Raw genomic sequence first — 22,973 nt, forward strand, 5'->3', positions numbered from 1 at the left:
ATAGAGATCATCTGGCTACAGTGATCAGGTCTTTAAGGAAGAAGAGGAGAACTGGGCTAGACCATTTCTCTTCACACATCATACCTTTCGGCTGTGAAGGACTATCCTTGGGCTTTCCATCGAGTGGCTGTAGGACTCTGCAACTTAGCTCTTGCTTTGCCTCAATGGATAAAGGACTCCTCACTTGATGAGCTGTCACTCACATTACAAGGTCCAGCTGAAAGATAAGAGTCTCCTTCTAGTTTTTCCCCGACCCTTTCCAAAATAATCACTTCTACTTGAACCCCAGAGTACTTTATATACACCTCTTATTAGGGTCATTACCAAAGCCTAACTTGATATTAATGTCAATAGACTGTCCTTGGAGGACAGGGACTGTGTCTTACTCCTTCACTGCCCGCAAAGCAGTGCCATGTGGTGGGTAGAAGCCCAAGCTCTGGACTCAGACTGTTCAGCTTCAAATCCTGACACTGCACTCACGAGGGACTCACCTCAAGACTGTGAGCCAGTCATCAAAGCCCTCTGTTCTCATCTGTGAAATGAGACAGTCAATAATAAGCTCCATCTCACAAGTTTGCTGTGATGATTAATGAGACTACTAGATGTGTTCAGTGCCTAGCACATACTAAGCCCTCAATAAATGTTACCTGGTATTGTTATCTCTAGCTCCTAACCCAGCGCCTGACAGAAAATTGGTGTGCAATGGTGTTGGTTGAATTGTGTTAAAGCAAAGCAAGGATATGATCTAGCTAGCTTGACAGGAAGCTGGGAAAGAGCATGCTAGAAGGGACTGCATGAACAGATTATTGTCGGGGAAATGAGAATGACATAGTAAATCAGAATCAGTTGATCATAGAATTATAGGATCAGAACATACTTGTTCATCTGTGGTATGATAAACACAGAGCAGGGAGGGGTCGTCCATGCCTTCCCCTCATCCCATGTGCTTTGCACTGTAAATCTATAAATATACCATTTGATATTGCAATAGCTTATATAGTCTGCTGTTAATGTAAGTGTCTCCTTTTCAATACTGTGCAGTTGCTTTTTTAAAATCTAAATGCTCGACTTTAATTATAAATACTGTTAAATTTTATTCCACTTGGTCCAGTCCATTATGCCAATTAATTCCTATTGCTTCCAAATTTGATTCTGCAATGCAATATATCTTCTATCCAGTCTAGCTTGTTATCTGCAGTTCTGTGAGTATAACTTCTGTTTTGTTTTCTGAAACACTATACAGGCCACTTCTAAGAACAGAGTTCCCTGACATGTCACTAGAGACTTCTTTCAATGTTGGCATTGATTCATTTTTTTAAAATCTTATTTTTTTCTTTTTGGATATGGATTTTAAACTCCTTTCAAATCTATCAAAGTATATAATAATCTATATTATATTCCATCTTGTTCACAAGGGTGTCATGAAAAACACTGCCAATACGCTATGTCTGCAGCATTTTTGTTTCACATACTGGAAGTCTATCAGAAAAGAAAATGCAGCTAGCTTGTTGAAACCTGTTCCTGATTAACCTAGGTTAGCTCCCAATACCAACTTCATTTTCCAACTTGAACAAAGGATTCATGTTTCAAAATAGTGAAGTTAACTGGATCAGATAAGACTCAATGCATAGACCTTGACCATCTAGGTGAGTTTAGACACCATCCTGAGGATGGTGGAAGGTTGTTGAAATTTTTGAGTACGTATTATATGATCGAGCGATGTTTTAAGAAGAGCTTCCTGGCAGCAGTGTTCTCAGTGAACTGTAGGAGGAACCTTATGTGAGGTTTGAAGTGGCCTACAGTAGTCTCAGAGTGGGCTACTGGACCACTGGGCTAAGTTAGTAGCAAGAATGATGAAAGATGATAAATTTGGATTTAAAGGAAAATATCCAAAGGGACTCTTGGGGGGAAATGATGGCAGTGGAAAAAATAAATAAATATAGGTACTTTAGGTCTTTCAACCTTTTTCACATCATTGAATACACAGAAAATACTCTCACTTTGGCCACTGGGGTAAATAAGACTGCTTGGAGATGGAGGTGACCCAACATCATGAGCCCCCAGGGCTGGCTCTCCTCTTCCCCAAGCCGCACCTCCCCCTAACCACAGACAGAAGACATTAATATCTCCACATGGCTGGGAAGGTGTTTGGACATTTCTGCTTTAGAAATAAGTAGTCTTAGCAATATGAGGAAAGACAAATGCACCAAAATGAGGGCCAACAGTACAGAGAAGACTCTACCTACAAAGGAACGCAAATGTTTTGTTCAGTGTATAATTCTGAACACAGAAGTGATATACGGCTTATGCAGTTGGAGGAAAATTAGCATCAGGGTTAATTCTAAACAATACAGCCCAAGACACCAAGCCACTGCCTATGTTATAGTGACACAATAAAACAAGGGCAGTTGCTATGTAGGCCTAACTGGACATGGTAGTAGGCAACACCTACTATGTAGGTAGATTGGAAGGTGATATAAACACACCAAGGGAGGCACTAGGTAGAACCTGAGTGTAGAGAAAAGCAGAAACAAAGATGGAGGGAATTTTGGTTTTGTATGAATAAGGAAATCTAAGCCTGTTAATCTAAGGCTGCTTGAGAATTTATGAAATACAGTCCATTCTTTGCTCCTTATTGATTTATATAATAGTTTTGTAGTCTCAGTGCCTCACCTGTGCTCCTAATTTGCATTGCTGCATGGAGGAAATTATAGACTGGGAAAGTGCAAAAGCTTGCAATCCATAATTCCTTGTGATAATTGAAGATGTTTGGTTATAGAAAATAAAAAGGTTTTTCCCTCGTTCTTCAATAAATTCAATGACAGAGTGAGAACAAGAACCCACCAACAAGGTCATGCAGATTCTACTATAAAAACAGCATTGAATGGTTTTTCTAAAAGATAATGAAACCCCCACATTTTTCCTGATGATTGGCAGCAGGGCCTGATTCCAGAGGGACCCGCCTTTCACATTGGAGTGTGTGCGAATGGTGCTCCCTGAAGTTGGTGCACAGCGTGTGTGGCCATATGTGACAGCTCACAGAAAGACCTATATGATTTATCCCGGGGCTCCCACCCAGCCCAGCAGCAGCATATCTGCATGGACCTGTGGAATTCATCACCAGCCCAGCCACACTCCCTTCCCCAGCCAAGCTGTGTCAGTATGCTCTAATCCTGACTTACCATTTTATTCCAATTCGGATCTACCCAGTTCTCCACATGACTTCCCACTGCACCTCTATTACAAGCCAAAACACATCCTTCTGGCTCATTTGCTTCGGTCATTTTATTGACCTTTCCAAAGATATTTGCCACACTCACTATCATGCTCCTTGTTACAGTTAAAAAAACAAAACAAAACAAAAAAAAACCAGCCACACAAGGCAGGAAACTGTCATCCTCCCAGCATTTGGTCCAGGCTTCAGTTTTAGCACTCCCCACACAGCACTGCACACATTTATTTACATTTCTGACTCCTTCACTCAGGATGAGCTTGATTGAAGGCAGAATGATGCAAGGGAGAGTGATGCTTCTTTGGGTCACAGGGCTTAACAGGATGCCCGGCACATAGTAGGTCCTCTTTTAATGTTTGGTAAGTGGGTGAGTGAATGAACAGATTACCTTTCTTAGATGTGGACACAGTGGTCTCCTTTTGAGCATATGGTTTTCAAAGGATTCTTCTCTCCATTATGTACAATGGCTGCATCTGCTGGCCTTTGTTGAACAGCTTCATGGGTGATGCTAAGAGAAGCTGCTGTGTCTCAGACAGTGGTTTTTGAGTGTTTTGTTTATCCCTGTGCAGGTCGGGAAATGGAAAGACAAGTCCCTGCAGATGAAGTACTACGTGTGGCCCCGAATGTGTCCTGAGACAGAAGAGCAGGAGGATGACCATCTGAGCATTGTAACGCTAGAGGAGGCCCCGTTTGTCATTGTAGAAAGTGTGGACCCTCTGAGTGGAACCTGCATGAGGAACACAGTCCCCTGCCAAAAACGCATAGTCTCTGAGTACGGCACCTTCCCCAGTGGCTCCGGGTGGCATGGGACGGTCAGATTTGAGCCAGCTCTTAGCACATGGCTGGCCTGGGACCTGAGGCATGGGGTGAATTGGGCACCATGTCTGATTTTCAGTTAACATTGAGCAATGGAATTAATGGCAGCCCTGTGGTCTGATCATGACCTGGGAGAATTTCTCCTAATTATGCTGACGTTTCCTTGGCCTTGGCCTTGCCTGGTCTCAATGACTAGGATTTCACGTTTATGTAGATTTAAGTTCTCCATAAGTTTTAAGTTTTCTTAGGCCAGCATGTCCTGAAATTTTGAGGTTTAGAAACATTTTAGAAGTACGTAAAACTAATCTATGCTATTAGAAGTCAGGATAATGGGTGGGAAGTGCCTGAAAGGGAGAACCAGAGCCCTCTCAGGGTCTGGTGGCTTTTCTGCATCTGGATTTGGATGCTGGTTAAATGGGTGGGTTCAGTACATGACAATTCATTCAACTGAACCCTTAGGGTATGTGTACTTTCCTAATGTGTATTATACTTAAAAGGCGCATTAAAAATTGTGAGAACACCTGGCTGCCTCTGATGAGCTAATGAGGGAATGCAATTCAGTGGTCTGATTTATGCCCTCACTAGGTCTGAGACAAATAGCAGGGCTGAGCTATAAACAGGGTTGGAGTTTTAATGACAAAGGGTAATATTTTCCTTCTTGTAAAAAGCCTTGTTTTGTGTTTTGTTTCTTTCACTGGTTAGGAATAAAACAGATGAGGAGCCAGGTTACATCAAAAAATGCTGCAAGGGGTTCTGTATCGACATCCTTAAGAAAATTTCTAAATCTGTGAAGTTCACCTATGATCTTTACCTGGTTACCAATGGCAAGCATGGGAAGAAAATCAATGGAACCTGGAATGGTATGATTGGAGAGGTGAGTCTCATTAGCAATTAAGGGCCATTTCCATTGCACTTTTATTTTGTTTCATTTAGATATAAAACACTCATTTTATAAATTTTATAAAATACCAAGTAGACTATACTGTACAAAGAAAACCCTGGTAGGGCCGTATTTTCCTCATGGTGGCCCCACACCTTCCTGAATGTTCTAATTGCAGCATGGCGTCTTTCTTCTTTCTCCCCAGGTGGTCATGAAGAGGGCCTACATGGCGGTGGGGTCGCTCACCATCAACGAGGAACGATCTGAGGTGGTTGACTTCTCTGTGCCCTTCATAGAGACTGGCATCAGTGTCATGGTGTCACGCAGCAATGGGACCGTCTCACCTTCTGCCTTCTTAGGTAGGTGACATGCTTGCCAATGTGAAGGAAATGGACTTGAGGACAGGTGGATGGAATGAGGAACAGTGACACATGGCCAGAAGGTTGTTTCAACCAGAAGGTTGTTTGCTAGGAGCTTAGCTCAGCCAGGGATTTCATTTTGGGGACTTCAACACTGATTATTCTCCAACCTGAAAACTGAAGAACAGCCCTCAAAAATAGGAAAGTATGATACCTTATAAGAAAACAGTGCTGCACTGGTCATCAGGGGTCCTACTTTAGTCTCATCTCTACCAGCTACTCGTCATTCAACCTTGAACAAATGTGCTTTATCCTGGGACTCAGTTTTCTCATCCATAGAAGAAGGCATTTCGACTTGCTGATGTTTGAAGCTGCTTCCTGCTTTAATAATTTCTCATTGTGGATGTCATTGAAATACCTATTTTTTAAAATTATCTTCAAGAATTGAGCTCAGTGCTACCAAAAAATGTGTTCTATTTTCACATGAATTTTCTGAGGTTTTGCCAGATAACGTTGATCTGATTCTCCCCAACACCCCGCTCCATCCTTTCCCATACCATTCAGTTCTTCCCCACTCTCCAGCATCACTTATGTGTCAGAAGCCTCAGATATCATATAAGACTGGGTGAGATAAGGCCAAGATTTCAATTAGATGAGGTCTTTTGTGAGCTCATACCCCATATTTTCTTCAGAGGCTGTGAGAACAAGGGGTTGAAAAATAAAATGTCACCTTGAAAACAGAACACTGGGCTAGGGGATAGGAAACCTGGTTTGGATATAAACAAACTGTAAGCCCTTAGACGAGTCTCAGTCTCTCTACAGGACATCAACATTTTCTTCATGAGGGTATTGGAATAGACAGTGACTAACATTTCTTGTAACTCTATTTGGGGTGGGGGGTGGGAATTATTTAACTACTACACTACAAAGTGGTGTTACAGGTTCCATAGAATTTTCCTATAAATTACTCAAGTTTCTCAGCCACCCTTCTTACTCACAGTGAAACAAATCCTGCCCCTGCCAATTTTACATGAAATGTTATTAGATAGCACACACTGTATTCATGAGTCCTCATCACAGCTTTACGTATTTTATTTGCTTTTTCCTTTATAAGGATAATTAGAACATGAAGATATACAAACAAAACTACATTCCAGTTCTAGCCCTGTCAGCATTACCACTAACCTTAACTTCTGAACTGAAAGAGCCAGCGATACATTGGTACAGCTAGCCCTAGAATGGCATAGAAATTCCAGGCAGGTGTGTGTGTGTGTGTGTGTGTGTGTGTGTGTGTGTGTGTGTGTGTGTGTGTTTGGAGGAGGAGCAGTTAGCTAATTATAGGAATAAGAGAAGCCAGCCTTTGTTGAACCCCTCCCTGCTATGTAATATGCCAGGCATTACTGAACAAACTTTGATTATATTATCTCACGGAAACTATTATTGTACCCATTTCATAGTATAGGAACTGAATTTTAGGTTAAGCAATTTTCCAACAGTCTCTCAGCTAGTAATGGGCAGATTCAGGATTAAAGCCCAGATGTGGCTGCCTTCAGAGCCTGTGTTCTACTCCACATGGGGTATTTCAGAGCTTAGCTCCTAAATGTGGTGGTCAGAAACTAAGATATAATACAATGGGAAAGCACAGATTTTTGCCCTCAGAGGACCTCAGTTCATAACCTGGAACTGCCACAGTATGAACTTAAAAAGGACTTTGACGTCTAAGTCTTAGTTTACTGCTCTGTAAAATAGATATGGTAATCTTATGGTGATCTCATAATGAAAGGGCTATTACAAGGATTGCATAAAATATGAGGGAAAGTACTTTCTAAATTGTAAAGACCAATGAAAATGTTTTTTTCTCCTATTTTGTATACAGAAAGTTTTCCTGGGCTTAATGGGGGAAAGGAAGCATAGAAAATATACTTTTACTCAGTTATTCCCTAATCGTAAGCAAAAGTGAAATCAGAGTAGGATTGCAATCAGTTAGAGCCAATAGGGGAGAAGTGTTCTCTTCTCCACGGCATAGAGGCTTTGAATTGTACCTTCCACCCTGGCATCTCTGGCTGCTACTGAAAGGTTTTGCATTTCACAGTTGGCACACACCTTATCCAAGTCCTTTTGAAATTGATTAATTGACCAGGTTTTTCTAATTCCCTTGGGAGTTCAAAAGTAAAGTAGATTTCAAGTAAGAAAACATTTTCTAATTTCTAGCTATTTTTCCTCCTTTACAACTTCATTTTTACTATTGATTTGGAAGGTGGAGAAAACAGCATATTAATTCACTTAGTTATGAGTTTACAGTGTGCTGTGACAGCTAAAAAGGCCAGAACTATTTTGAGATACAATTGAGGGAACATTGTATCATGGGACAGAATAGCGATTGTCCCTTCTTATAGGCCTTCAGAGAGATGGCTCTTGGAATATATTGTTCAATTTCTGGACATCTCTCAGCCAGAGAGATTTAGATCAAATGGCAGGGATTCAGCAAAAATGATTAAATAAATTAAAGAAAGCGTGTGTAGAACATTCTTGCTCTCTTGCCTGGTCTTGTCCCATCAACCATGTCACCTGGTGATAGGAACTAGCTTGTAGTTGTTTGATTAATTACGGCCAAAGCATGTTTTCTTTCATATGCTAAATTCCCGCCATTGTAGATACTGATATTTATTTAATGTGGATGGAGTTTTTAACTTTGACTTATATTCTCATACTCTAATGACGTCTAGTAAAACATATTCATCAAAGTGGGTCAAAAAACTAAATCTAGACTGGAAAGTTTAAGAGAAGTGAAGGAAGGGAGCAAGGGAGTTATTCGTTGTGCGAAATTATTACTGAATCAGTTCAAGTCTGAAATCATAACTAAATCTGTTGAGAATGAATTGGGCTGCAAGGCTGGGAAGCACTGGTGAAAGCTGTTCCAGGTCTCCACTGTGGGGTGTGGCCAGATAGTGAGAGCATCAACCAAGAGCCAGCCCAGTATGATCCATTTATCCCATAGCTAGTACTTCTTCCAATTGTACCATTTACTAAAAGATCCCAATACTGATCCAATGACAGAAACTCTCTCTCCAATCTCAAAAGTTCACAGGCAAGAGGCTGTCCTTCTCAGGTGTTTGCAAGCAAACAAACCTTGCCATGCCCATCAGGGGAATGGAGATGCTCGGGCACAACCTCTTACTCCTCCCCAACCCGGGCCCTGGCTGTCTGAAGGGACGTACACACTTGCAGTTTGTTTCTCCCCAAAATACATGTTCCAGGAATGAATGAATATGTGAATTAATCAGAATCTGCATGTTCTCTGTTTTAACCCTGAGCGCTGATTTGTTTTCTTCCTTCCCCAGAGCCCTTCAGTGCTGACGTCTGGGTTATGATGTTTGTGATGCTGCTTATCGTCTCCGCCGTGGCTGTCTTTGTCTTTGAGTACTTCAGCCCTGTGGGTTATAACAGGTGCCTTGCTGATGGCAGAGGTAAGGCCAACTGTACCCATTGCATTTCTGCATTTTTCTAGCTGTCAATTTCGAATCTCTGTACTTCTCATGTGCCATCTGCCTCCTCCTTAACTTAACCATTTCTGCAAATGAACCCTCAGCCTTATAATTCACCAGCTCAGTGACTTGTTAGAAATACCCCAATTAATATGTTAGTTTGAGTCTATATGTCCCCTCCCTGGCTCAAGCCTGACCTCAAACCCAGTTCTACCCCTAGGAAAATGAGAGGAAAACTGGCAGTAGATACATGTAGCATGAATATGTCAGAGGAAACTATTTTGATAGCCTTAGACTATGAGTAGTCCATCTGATGAGATGGACTAACAAGGCAGATAATACCCATGTATTAAGAATAAGGCAAAATAGGCTGCCCCAGGGTACAGCAGGGTAGTTGTGGCTGAAAGTGTTGTCTGCAGCCAGAGGATCACCACTGAGGTACACGATCTCCAAGCATGTGTCCTGCTCCAGTCCCTCTGCCAGGGAATGTAGGCATTGGTATTTGAAATACAGTGGCCAGGAGATAACAATTCTCACCCATACTTCTATAGGGGCAGTCTAATTTCCTGGTTAGGTAGGTCCAGAGATGCGACGGCTGCGCGTGTGTTGGAGGCATTTATCAGACTTCAAAAAAGTTTACTAGCTTTCTGAAGGAGGCCATGTGATCCTTAAGAATAGCTCTTCTAAAATTTCCTGAGAACCCCAAGATTAGAAAATATTACACCTTTTCTGAATCTTATCCCATCCAGAATATGAGCCTGGAATTATGCCTCCAAGATGAAAGATTCCTAACCCAGCTACATATAAGAATTATCTATGGGTCACTTGAAAAAACAAAGGTGCATGGACCTCATTTTCTGATATTCTGATTCACTAAGTCCAGAGTGGGGCTTGGCCCATTATTTGTTTCAAAACAGTGGTTCTCCACCTTGGATGTGTATTAGAATAACCACCTCACACCAAGTTAATAAGAATCTCTAAGGGTGGGGTGCCAGGCAGCAGCATTTTGTGAACACTCCCCTGGCACTACTGTTGCCGTCACAGCCCAGGCTGTGAGCTACCACCGTACTGAGGTATTTCCAGGTGCAGACCTGCCTTCTTGTTTGGTGTGTGCATTCTGGGTGGACAAGTGGATGTCTCCACAATATGTTGTAGTCCATGGCTTTCTGCCTGTGCCAAAGGGGTCATCCAGAAGCCATCACTACTCCCCCTCCTGATGGACGTTAGTTACAAGTGAAACATCTGAGAAGCACATGAGTGTGTGTATATATATGTCAAGAGCTGAAGTGAGTGTGCACTTTCCCCTACACTTGAAGCAAATCAAGGGGGCAAAAACTCAGACACAAAATTCAGAGCAGGGGCTTACGGTTACTCACTTTACCAAACGATGCTTATCTTCACAAAGGAGTTCAACATGGGGCCACCTTAAATATCAAGTCCCCTTGAAGCGTTTTTACAATATGGAAAACTTTGATTTATAAACATCTTTTTAGTTACACATCTGTTCCATGAAATGAGGTCCACACGCACAGATGTGTGCATACAGTTAGCTATTAGGCTCAACATGTGTAGTCAACGATGATTTAGTTGGCTGAGCAGATGTTGTCAGGATCACTGATCGTATTGTAAGACCTGTGCTAATGTGTTGTAAAACTGTGCAGGCAGATGTTCATTTCTGCAGTGGAAGGGCTACACACAGACCTAGACATCAGGCAAGATTTCACCATCGCCAAGCAGAGATAGCAGTAAGGTCACAAGCAATTTATCGGCAGAAGTCTTGACACTATCTGTGTGAGGGTGGAAGGAGGAAATTTGGGGACAGTCCACCTCACTGCCCACAGGTACATGTGGCCACACCAGAGGTTCTGACCTCCTCTCTGGGCTTCCTGATATTCTTTTACACAGAAGCTGCTACCGTAGGAAACCATTTGGCCATTTGGGAAGTGTTGCCATTGGAGTGGGGGTCAGAGTTTCTTTTAAACATTTAGGGCTAAGTGCTAGAAGCTAAAGAAAGATCAGGATAAAGTGCACTGAAAGCCATCCAGCATCACTGTGAATAAAATTGGAGGAGGTCTCTGACAATGGAAGAAAAAGACCCCACACAATTCTTACTGACCTTTTTTGAAGTTGAAATTCTTGGTAGATACAAATATAAATTTTAGGAACAACAGGAATAAGGACGTGTGTGTGACCATAGTGGGATAATTGGCTTTGTTGTTCAGATTCAATGTGATCTTGAGGGTCTTGTACACCTGGGGGTAGAAAGCTGGCCCCTTCAGTGCCCTGAGTCATGACCGTTAGTTGGAGCAAGATCACACACACACACACACACACACACACACACACACACACACCACATGCCTCTGATTTTTCTCCTAAGGCACTCTCTTATGTCTTCCTTGTGGGTCCCAGGAGAAGAGACACAAATTCTCAACTTAAGCTATCTATAAAAAGGCTGGGTCTTAGGCGGAGGGTTTCCTGCTCTGAGCAGGAAATGACCGTGTACTTGTGGGTTTCAATAGAAGCAGGGACTCTGTCTTAACTTTCTGTCCTTGTTTTTTCATTATGCCAGAGCCCGGTGGCCCATCGTTCACCATCGGCAAAGCGATTTGGTTACTCTGGGGTCTGGTGTTTAACAACTCCGTGCCTGTGCAGAACCCGAAGGGGACCACCTCCAAGATCATGGTGTCAGTGTGGGCCTTCTTTGCTGTCATCTTCCTGGCCAGCTACACTGCCAACTTAGCTGCCTTCATGATCCAAGAGGAGTATGTGGACCAGGTTTCTGGCCTGAGTGACAAAAAGGTAAGAGAGCCATTTGAAACCGTCGAGCTTTCCCTCAATCCCATTCTGAGCCATACTCACAGTTCTCACGTACCTGTTAATTTTCTGTCTTTAGAATCCACAGTTCTTTCTTATGTTCCCTTCAATTGGAACCTGGGAGCAGAAATCAGTTTCCCTACTGAAATAATATTACTTCACATTCGCCTCTTGATTTGTGAATGGTTGTCACAAGTACGCCCGGGGCTGCAAATAAGGGGCTTGGTATGTTAAGCGGCTTTCTGAGTGTGTGGTCCCTCTTGTTGGATATGCTTGGGTGGTCTGTCCATGCAGGGCTGCCGTTTGGTGTGTGATTAGAGGGCCGCCCTAGGCACCCACGTCGAGGGCACTGGCCCCATTATGGCCTTCATTTTCCTCCCAGTGGTGTTTGGTTGTGGGCTCGCCCTTTGTTCTTCTGCACACTCGTGTGTTCCCAGGGCTGAGCAGGAGGGTTGTTCTTCTTGTGTCCTGAAGAGAAGTAACTGCTACTTAACTTGATGATTTGCCCTGTGTGGTGCTAGTAAATGGGCTGCCCCTATACCAGTGGCAGGCCTCCCTGCTGGCCTGTGCAGTGGAGAGAGGAAGGAAAGTATCTGCTGGTTTCCATCTTTTTTGGGTGAGGATGTGCAAAACCCATTCTAAGTGGGTGTGATTCTCTAGGTCTTCCAGAAGCATCATAGGAGACATGGGAGCTCTGTCTCCTGAAACCATGGTAACTGAATGGTCCAAGACTAGTGATAGGAGCTACTTACTACCTTCATGGAGTGTCCAGTAAAGCTCATGGTTACCTCAAGATAATTCTGGAGACTCACAACAAATTTCCTACTCTGTTTCCTTAAGATTTAGAAAATGTGATTTTCCCCAATGACGGCTCTATGAAACACAGATAGATGTGTGTTTAGACCAGTTAGGTCAGATAGTGAATGATTTATTACATGGGTTAGGTTTCCCCAAGATAAAACTTTAAACACTTAGCAAATCGTTTGAGAAGAGTGAAAAGGAGGAGATATTCTCTTTGGGGGCTTGGTTCTGATTTTTCCATCCTCTCATCACTACTCACCACGAACATTCTAAAGCATGTGAGGAAAATAAACAAGCTTCTTAAGGAAATGAAAACAAAAAAATAGACGTATATATATCATCCATTATACTTAACCTCTTCACGTTATCTTTTTCTGTGATTTGTCTTCCTTTTCACTTTGGTTTTCTTCCTTATATTTAAAAATATTCCCTCTCTTGTAGTTCTTTCTTCCTTATTTTTGATTTTTTTTTACTTCTCTCTTCTAACTCATGATTTATTATGCATTAATTCATATATACACTCATTTGTTACTTAATTCATTTCTAAACCTTTCTCTCTGTCATGGCCCCTTTGTCTACATCCCTCCTTTATCATTATGATCCTCTTAGAAAATTTGATTGCACATCTCTCTTCACCTCCTGTTACAACCACTACCTTTCATGCCTATTTCTGTAACCTGGGCAGTAGTGGGGCTATGAACAGCTGCTTCCTCCGGGCTTCCTACCTGGATGTGGCATAGCTGAGGTGGACCATGCCTATCCCAAAACATGAATGTAGCAGAAGCATGATGGATCCTATCTCAACGTGTGGGGTTGTCCTCACATCAGGATATGGCAGAGGTATGGTGGGTCATGTCCCCACATAGAGGGTGGCAGGATCATATTGCCATGTAATAAATAATGTGATAGAGGTGTGGTGGGCCATAGCCCTTCCTGGGGCTTTGGGCTGTAAAGCAGGGGATCTACCATATTTATCACATTGTTTTCTTCTAATGTCTCTGAGATGCTTAAGACACTGTATTTATCTTTCTCAGTCCCTCGTGGGCTGCCCAACAACAACTGAATGATCTTCTATTTGAACTAAGCATAATTGAGATGGTGGGAGATTGTTTTCCTTCTGTGGTTTTGAAAGAACTTCATTTTAGGCTGCTTAAACCTGAAAGGCCTTGCATCTATCTGCCCTCCACACCATGTTGGTTATGATCTGAAAAGTTGGATCCCATCAGTTCTTTGCTTTAAGGACTTTAGTGGCTCCACTGCTTATAGAATAAAGATGATTTTTATTTTCAATATGTGGCTTTCAAAGCATTTACAAATGACTCCCAATGTGCTCCAGCTCTTCAGTCTCATCAGCCAATGCTTTGATTCTTGCATCCTGCCTTCTAGGCGTCCTTGACTGCTTATCCTCCCCAGCCATGCCTCCTATCCATGCATCTGCCTGGGATGTACTTCTCTTCACTTCTTCACTCACCAAACTCCTACTGAAACTTCAAGACCCAGATTAGAGATCACTTTATTTGAGGAGCTATTCTTGGCTCGTCTTGGCTCATTCCATCATGTCAATCATTTACACCTTTATTGTAACAGTTGTCTTCCATATTGGACTGTAGTAATCTGTAGATCTGTACCTGACCCCATCTCCCTGCATCTGGCCATAAGCTTCAAAAGGCCTGTGATCATAGCTTGGTTATCATTTAAAAAGTCTGTGGTGGGAGAGGGAGAGAGGGTATATTTACTTAGGAGTCTCTCACACAGAGCAGCAGACTAAGCATTATAGGCAAAGCAAGTAACAAGAGAGCCAGAATTTTCTTTAACAGCTATTTAATTTGAAAATGCTTCAAAATGGTTATCTCTGATACATTTCGGAACTTTGCAACTGACAAAATAGTAAAGTGTAAGCATCCTACCAGAAAGTGTCAACATAATTTACATAATTATAGAAAACATTTTAGTAACAATGACATATAACTACATATCAGTGTCAGGAACAGTGATATATATCGGGAAGAGCGTTTTCTGAAAGTACTCTCAAAATGTCAAAATTCTTAATAGTTTATTTTTCCTTTACTTCAAAACACCTAAAGAAAACAAAGCCTTGAGACTTGGGACTGACTTTGTATGAAAGGAAGTGCGTTCTGTGAATTTAGAAAAAGAAAAGAATAAAGTCATCAAAAGAATAATATTGAGAATACAAATGAGGTGATTTTGAAGATTCTTTTTTCAATGTAATTAAATTTTCTTCAATGAAAGTAACATTTAAAATGGAGAAAAGTTCCTAAACTTGTTTTGACTATCATGGATGACATATCTTCTATATAACTCAGATCAAATGATAAATATCTTAGAGTTAGGATGGGAAGATATTTACAGCCATTAAATTATATATTTTTAAGAAATTATCTTTAATTTTACGGCAGAAAAGTGTTCCCATATATCATTTATGTTAAGGTACAAAATCAGAATGTTCAGAGTTAAATTTCCATGAAAACCTATTTTGGGGCTCCTTTTTACTGGATGACTTCCATTTTTCAGCAACACATTGCATCAGTGACTTCAGAATTATTCCACTACTTGCTATAGCTACATGTGGGTGCAAGTTCTAACATTTAGCAGCCCTACTGTACATTCCATCAGCTCTCCCAGTGGGAGGAGGATGTAAGGAAGCTGGTGACATCTTTCTTCTCTTAACAAAGAGCCCACAATGCTAATTCTCATATTTCTCACCTATCCAGATGGATTTCTCCTTTTGCAGTCTGCCAACCACAGTATGGAGGGGAAAGAGCTTGGCCCGGTGAAGGATGGGACATATTTGCTGGGCACTGGGTACATTAAGTATGTTACATATATGTTATATGTATAATCTTCATACAGGTATGATTATTCCCATTTTATAAATAAGGACACCGAAACTCTGGGAAAGTTAGTGACTTCCCTAAAGTCACACATTATCAAGAGACAGCCAAGGTTTGAGTCCCTATGTGTTTGACTCGAAAATCACTTGGCTAGGTTGTGTCAAAGCTATGACATAGCTAAAGATTGATATTGACACCCCTGCCTCTACTTTCCCACTTAATTCCCTACCCTCTCATTTAATGCCTTTTATATCAGTTCTACTTAACCCAACCCTTCTCAGGACATTGTACACTACCACCAGTAAGTACTAATACTACTACTGATGATCATAAAAACAGTTATTATTACTATTAACAGAACTTCAACAATAATATCTCTGCTAACATTTTTTCAGCTCTTACGAGCCAGACATAATGCCAAATATATTACATAGATTATCTTACGTAATAGTGCTATTAGTATCTTCATTTTTAGGTGAGAAAGCTAAAGAAGCTTGGAGACGTTAAGTAATTTGCCCTTCTGATGTTCCTGGCTTCCTATAGACCCTAAACAGTGTGCCACCCTGTTCAGATACTGATGGTTTTTCCAGTTAATCCATTTTCTTCCTACCCTCCCATCTACCTGGTCCAAGTTTAACAAGTTCTATCTTTTTCCTCTACTAAAAAGTAGCTATCTGATTAACAGGTCCGTAATAATTAGATAGTATTTTAACATTTGCACTTTATTTAATAAGTCTTTCAAAGACATTACTTTAAACAGAGAATAATGATGATTTCCAGTGATAGAGCAGGCTAATGGCCTTCAAATTGACTTTAGCCTGGGCCTGTTGTAACCCTCAGCTTTAAGCCATTGTTGGAGGGTGGGAGAGAGGTGGCAGCAGAAGAGAGAGGGGTCACTTATAGAGCAGAGGGTGAAGAAAGACTGCAGGGCGGCCAAGGCTACGGAAAGTCACTGGAGGCTGCCGTCTGGCAATCAGGCTCCTGAGGGTATCTAGCTACATCCTGCTTCACAAATCCTACCACCAATGTGACATATACGTGCATCGTATTTTGCAGTTCTTTTTCTCAAGGAACTGGAAGAACTTTATTAACTTCAAAATAACAAAAAGGCGCTAATCCATTTAATGAGGGCAGTCATCTTACCCCATAACATTGAAGGTACAATCAGAACAGCCTACCCACAACTAAATGAGGACCCATGGCTTTTCTAAGTAATGATTATTCTGAGTTTCTGAGAAGTCCCATACAGTCTGGACGTCACCTTTTGGGATATAGGCAGGGAGTAACTTTTAAATCAGCATGCAAATGAGTAAGTAAATACGCATTTTGGAAGAAACCCGGCCTGGTGGTAAGCATTTTACACAACTACCCTGACATGTTTGGATTGTATTTGAGCATGTGTGAGGAAATGGGCCATGCTTTCCACTGGACAAATGTGTTTTCCTTGCACTATTAACTTTAGGCTGAAAGCCAGTGGGAGACAGCTGACCTCAAGTCTGATGTGTCACAACCTGATCTTGTCCCAGACCGTCTTGGTCAGACCATGGAATATTGGGCTAAAGATAGCTTCCTAGAGAAACTGGCAAGCATGACTACCTAGCTAGGGAGTTCGACTTGAGGGCCTGGGAAGCACCTCCAGAGAGTTGAGCAAAATGTAAGGGTATGATTTATTGTGTGTGAGTCCTCTGGAGTTGTCAAGCAACTGGACGTCATGTAACAGCTGGTCAAGAGCAGGTCTGAAGGAGGTAACAAGAGAAGAAAACTCCCCAAATCCTGGGAGTACACAGGGTACAGGACATGCATGGGTGGGGAAAGGAACACCTGCCCCTTTGCCTCTGAATTAGCAAAGCCAACCTGACACCGTGCATGAACCACTGCCCCAAGTACTGAGACTCCTTCGTTCCTGCTAGAGTGACTTCCATCCAGATGGATCCAGAACAAGGCCCTGGGGCTTGGCCAGTCCCAGGTCTGTCACTGAGGGTCAGCTGTCATCACTTCTCTGGCTTTCTTTGAGAACGGGGCTAGTTGAGTGTCTTCAACAGGTCCGCTTGAACCCTAATCCTAACTCCATCTTGACCGAGGCAGGAACTGCCTCCCCTCAGCGGAGCATGCAGTGGGCTTTACAATGGTCATCCTCCCAGCTCCAGGATGCAGATGTCCCAGTGCTGACTGCTGTGCTCCCAGGAGGGCCCCAGAGTGCTCTTTGTCTCCTTTTTGTGTACCCCTTTGCAGCATCGGGCTTCACTTTGCTCTCTTCTCCTTGCTTTCTGACATTCCATGACTTCCCACACAGGATTCCTGTCCTTCCAGCTCTTTATAGTGTTGGGGCCTACAGTGGTTTAAAAGGTAGCCCCCAAAAAGATGCATCCACATCCTAACCCCTGGAACCTGTGAATGGGGACCTTATTTGAAAAAAAGATCTTTGCAGAGGTAATTAAGTTAAGGATCTCAAGATAAGATCATCCTGGATTATCCAGATTGATGCTAAATCTAATGACCAGTGTCCTTACTTAAAAAACAAACAAACAAAAAACAAACAAACAAAAAAAACAAACAAACAAAAAAAACAAGCAGAGAGACCTTTGGCACAGAAGACAAAGCCACCAGAAGGCAAAAGGAATTCCTGGAGCCACTGAAAGCTGGAAGAGACAAAGAATGGATTCTTCCCTAGAGCCTCTGGTGAGAGCACAGCCCTGCTGACACCTGGAATTTGGACTTCTGATCTCCAGAATGATGTGAGAATAAACCTGCATTGTTTTCAGTCACCAAGCCGGTGGCGATTTGTGATGGCAGCCACAGGAAACTAGCCACACTGACTCCTTTCATAACCTGCACTCTGAGCTCCGTGCACCCTTCAGACTGGTGCTTCCCCTACTCACCGCAGTCCCCTTCATCAGCGCCCCCAGCCCAGTCCTTCCATATGGGTGTTTCTTACAGCAGGATCCGGTTCAGTTCCTCTTCTCACTAGTCTCCTTTGCTTGGAAAAACTGATCTCCGTCACACTGAAGATTTGCAGAGACATCTTTTACACGCAGAGGGAGTCTTCTCCATGCTGGTTCATTTTAGGGAGACAATAAAAAATTTAAGTGCCATTGTGTGCTCCCTTTTGCTCTGTCCTTGAGCCTGATTAATGATAGTTTCTCACAGTGTGTAGTGTGTTATTTTTGTGCACACTTCCCACACAACTTTCTTCTAGACCTCTTAGCAGTAATGTCTCCCTCAAAGGGGTTTGAAGACGTGTTTTTGTAAGAGGTGTCATTTTCACAGCTCTTGTCTGGGGGAAAATATTATTAATGCACCCCTTTCATTCTGGACCATGCTGTTGTTCAAATCACAGAACTGGGAGGGACTTTATGTGATTCTCAGGCACAGGTGACACTTTTGTCATCAAAGGCAAACAGATGGCCTCCCCATGTAGATGAATGTGTCACACAGGAATGCACTCTCAACATGGAGTTTCTCTCCATCCTCCCAAACTACATAAAGACAAGATACCTTGGTCACTAAGAACTTGGTCCTTGCACCTCTGCATAAGGAACGCAAGTTCCCCATGGACAGACAACATACATTTTACAAAGTGGACCTCAGGAAGGTTGTCTCATTCTGCAAATATTAGCGGAACCACCTTTTTGTAAACTAAAACAAGGTGAACAGGAAGGCAGGGAAAAAGAAAGGAAGAAAAGGCATTCACAATTTTCCTACCTGAATTGAATCAAACTGGGACCCAAATGAAACCAGCCATAGACAACAAAGAATTTTAGTTAATAAAAATCAAACCATGCTGCTTGCTGTGCTGCACTTGAGCTTCCGGTACTCTGGTAGTGGAGGGGCTAGTGAGCACTTGTGGGATCATTGAATGTCTCTGTGTGGCTTCCGTATGGGGCCTCTCCCCTTCAGGCCATCTCTCCAGGTTCCAAACAGCAAGTGGCTCTGGGGACTCCCACAGAAGTTCAAATCTACTTCCATGCCACCAGGTCTCTGGTTCTAAGACAAGAGAGCTATTCCATTTAGCTGACTACTGAAGGCAGTTTCTTCATTCTGAAGTTTATTTACAATGAGAGAGAGAGAGTTCCTCAATATCCTTTTCTCTCTCATTAAAAACAAAATTAGAACTAAGCGGTTTCGTCCAAGGGGGCTAAGCTTTTATATGCTCGCTAAATCTCGGCTTGTGCGCTGAGGATTTATGAAGAATTTACTGTTTCACTTCTGGACAAGTAAGTTCGAGTCCTTTGAGACAAATTAATGAAGCTGTGAAAATTTATATGTGGCCAAAGGCATCAGGCCTAAAATAAACCGGATTTTGGAGAAGTCAGAATCGTAGTCTCCATGAAAATTGTGACCTGTGGTCTGGGCTGGCTCTGGGTGTTTGTGGATATTTTGGCCTTTTTGCGTTCCCAGCGCCCCCTCCCGCCCTCCCTTTTGGTGTAATGATGGCAAGAGTGGACAAAGGTCTCAACGGCTGTGCCGCCTGTTATATTTTTGGAAGTTTTATGCATGTGTTAGGGCCTATGGGGGCATGAGAGTGCCTAAGTCCTGGGGAAACCCAACCGTTTAGTTTACAATTTGATATCAAAGTTTTCCTGTCCAGCGTGGGTCACCGAGAACTATGGAAAGACCACTCACGTTCTGTCAACACTGTCATCTCAGACATTTTCTCTGTTATTTTCATACTGTTCTATTCGGGGGGCTTCGATTCCAAGTGTCAAGGGCACTAGCTGCCGGCCAGCATGATCCTGAGTGCTGTCTGAGGGGAGAGCAGAGAACCAGCAGGCACACAAGCTCCCTCACGGTGCAGGTGGCTTAGACTTGCAGGGGGAAGAGTCAGGAGGAAGATCAGGGGCTCGTGTCCTCACTTTAACAATTACATGGCTAGTCTGCACGAGTAGTTTTGGGAACATGGGAAGAAGAGGCTGCCTGGGAAGGGGTGAGGTAGAGTGGAGTGTTGATATCAAAGTCACTTGGGGAACTCTTTTGAAATCAACAGGCCTCTCTTCGCCCAGCTGGAAATAAAAGTACAGGTAGTGAAAGCTCCCATCTGAGCAGGGCCTGCCAGGAGGCAGCCAGAACACCGAAAATATAAAAAGAATTGTGAGACCCTTTTTGGTACTTTTGGGGGGAAGTTATTGGAGGGATGTGACATCTTCCCTTTCTCCTACTCCCCTAAAATGCATTGAAGGGGCTTTGAGGAAATCATTTGGAAACTAGGTATTCAGGTTCCACAGTTAGAATGGAGAAGGGGCTGGCGTGTGACCCAAAACAGGGAAGACAAGAGCAGACAGGTCTTAGCTACAGTAGGTCACCTGGTAGGTGGGCCAGACTGTGACCAGTGGCAGGCGGGCAGGTCTGCATTCCTTAGGACCAGATTAGGCCACGTGGGAATGAAGGAGTCATTCTGGACCCAGAGTGGAGGGAAGTATTTTTTAAAGGTACCCTGCCCAAAGGGCTTCCTGCCCAGGATAAGGAAACCAAATCAGAAATTTGCTGGAGGGGTGTCACCTGATGGAGAAGCTTGAAGGGGCTGGTATAAGGGACCAGCTGCCCTGAAGCAGTTGCAGACCAAGGTTCTCACTGAGAGACTCTCTAGGGAACCCAGGAACGTGCCTGAGAAGGAAAAGAGCCTGCTTTGAACACCTACCAGGCCTAGAGAGCGTCAGGGCAGGATCGCCACTGCAGGCCCCAATGAGTGCTTTCCTGCCTCTCAAGCCTCCTCCTTTTCCTGCTCCCATTGCCTTTCACTCCACCCCGGAGAGTGGGAGGGGAACAGCTAGAATATGGGATCTGTAAGAGCTGACTTGGCTTGGTTTTCATTTCTTGGCCAGCTAATCACCACTAGGTTTCCTGGGGCCAAATCTGTCTGGTTTTCTCTTCCCTTACTATTGAACAATTATTGAACTATTTAATGAACGTATACTTTGTGCCAGGCCTATTGTTAGACTTTTCACATCCATTGCTACTTTTAATCCTCATGCCCACCTTTTGAAATAGATATTATTAACAGCATTTTATAGATGAGGAGAAACATGTAAGTGTTAAGCAAATTCACCAAAATCATTCAACTAGAAAGTGAAGGTTTCAGGATTTGACCCAGGGATTGCTGATGCCACAGCCCACAGCTGTTCTATTTTACTGCACTGCTACAGCCCTGTGTCTTCCTTGTGTGGACACAGGAAGGAGAGGCATCTAGAGGCACTGGCCTGGTGCAGCAGCATCCAGTCAAGCCCCTGTCCTGGGGACCCCTCTGGTCTGGCTTCTTGGAGTTTCAAGAAGGTAATTATGGACCTGCACAGACCCACAGACCACTCGCTACCCATCTGAGTTCACGGGGACCTAGAAGAGACTATTGTTCACTGGAATCTAAGAGTATCTCCAACAAGGGCTCTATTATCTTCATTTCTGTACTCACAGCCTCTTGCAAGTTTAAGAGCCACTTATTTAATGAGGGTTGACTAGATGAATGGATCCAAGAGAAAGGGACTATTGTCAGGTGCCATGTTTTCTCTCTTCTAGGAAGTAGCTAATATAGTTATTTAATCCAGCTAGAAAGGAAAAGGTCCCAGTTTCAACAAACTACTTCCGTTTAGAGGAAGAGAAAGGAAGACAGAAAGGAAAGAATCAGAGAGGAGGGAAATGGCACCCTACTCCATCTCTTCATCTTCATATTAAAAGGAAAATAAAGCAAGAACAATTTTAACTGTTTCTCAAGTACTTCTGACAAGGAGACCATGAGTAACTTAAGTCTATAAACCACCTTGACAATAAATTTGCCAAGTGCTTAATTCCTTAAAACTTCCTCCCTCATCTCTCCACTTATCACTAGCACCACAGTATGTTCTGAGTTAAGTATAAGCCAGTTCCGTTTCTTGCTAGAACTTACTGCCAACAGACCCTGAGACGGCTGGGACTCAGCCTTTTTTGGACTGAGTCCAAAAGAGATGTTGATCTGGGTGTCATTTTGGTGCTGAAGAAAGAATGCTGTGATGTCTAATGATGTCTCCTAGTGGCCTCAAATACAAATTGAACAAGATGGCTAACATCATTGCGTTATGAAGGACACTGCAGCAGTGGACCTCATGGGCAGAGAAACCTTTGGGAAGTGAGCCTTTTATTGCTCCCAGAAAAAAAGAAAAACTGCACGTGAACACACAAGGTTATCCATTCGCGTGCCTTCACATGACACACCACCCGTCACTGCAGACACATGCACACACCATACACGGTGCAGAGGCAGCTCTGACGGGGAGCACCGAGCGATTTCCTGCTTTTTCCTTTTCTCCTTATAAAAATGCATCCAATTAATTGTGGCCAATTACGTACAAATCCCTTTCTGTTTGCCAATCAGGACTGCCTGACCAGGCAAGAGGCACTCACCTGCTTCATTATGCAAATTGATATTCAAAGGCTGAAGAACAATGCCGCCTTCAGCACAGCAGTGATTCCAGGCTGCTAATATGAGACTGCTCCAGTGGAGTTGCTTTAACCCTCTGATGATGAGAGAGGGCTGAGAAGGCTTCAAGTGAAGAAGGGGACAAAGTCAAAATCACTGCCGGCTCTCTGATATGAGAACCATTACTCTGGTATGAACTGGGCTCTGACATGGAAATTCACCACTAGGTCTGACGAGATTCGAGACAGTTGGAGTCCAAATAGTTTAGACAGAATAGCTTGATTCCTTAAATACCCCTGTGGTCTGACAACCATAAATAATATTTCATAGGACATGATGGGCACCCG

General features: G+C 43.0%; 1 protein-coding gene across 1 annotated transcript in view; it reads left to right on the forward strand.

Annotated features, from left to right (window-relative positions):
• Positions 1-22,973, forward strand: part of GRIN2B (glutamate ionotropic receptor NMDA type subunit 2B) — a 420,579-nt gene that overhangs the window by 346,851 nt on the left and 50,755 nt on the right. Inside the window, exons 7-11 of the mRNA XM_074325986.1 lie at positions 3,802-4,004; positions 4,751-4,922; positions 5,134-5,287; positions 8,629-8,754; positions 11,345-11,574. Of these exons, the coding sequence (XP_074182087.1) occupies positions 3,802-4,004; positions 4,751-4,922; positions 5,134-5,287; positions 8,629-8,754; positions 11,345-11,574 (885 nt within the window). The remainder of the gene's footprint in view (positions 1-3,801; positions 4,005-4,750; positions 4,923-5,133; positions 5,288-8,628; positions 8,755-11,344; positions 11,575-22,973) is intronic.

This window comes from Rhinolophus sinicus, linkage group LG02 (genome assembly GCF_036562045.2).
Source record: "Rhinolophus sinicus isolate RSC01 linkage group LG02, ASM3656204v1, whole genome shotgun sequence".
Classification (NCBI taxonomy): domain Eukaryota; kingdom Metazoa; phylum Chordata; class Mammalia; order Chiroptera; family Rhinolophidae; genus Rhinolophus; species Rhinolophus sinicus.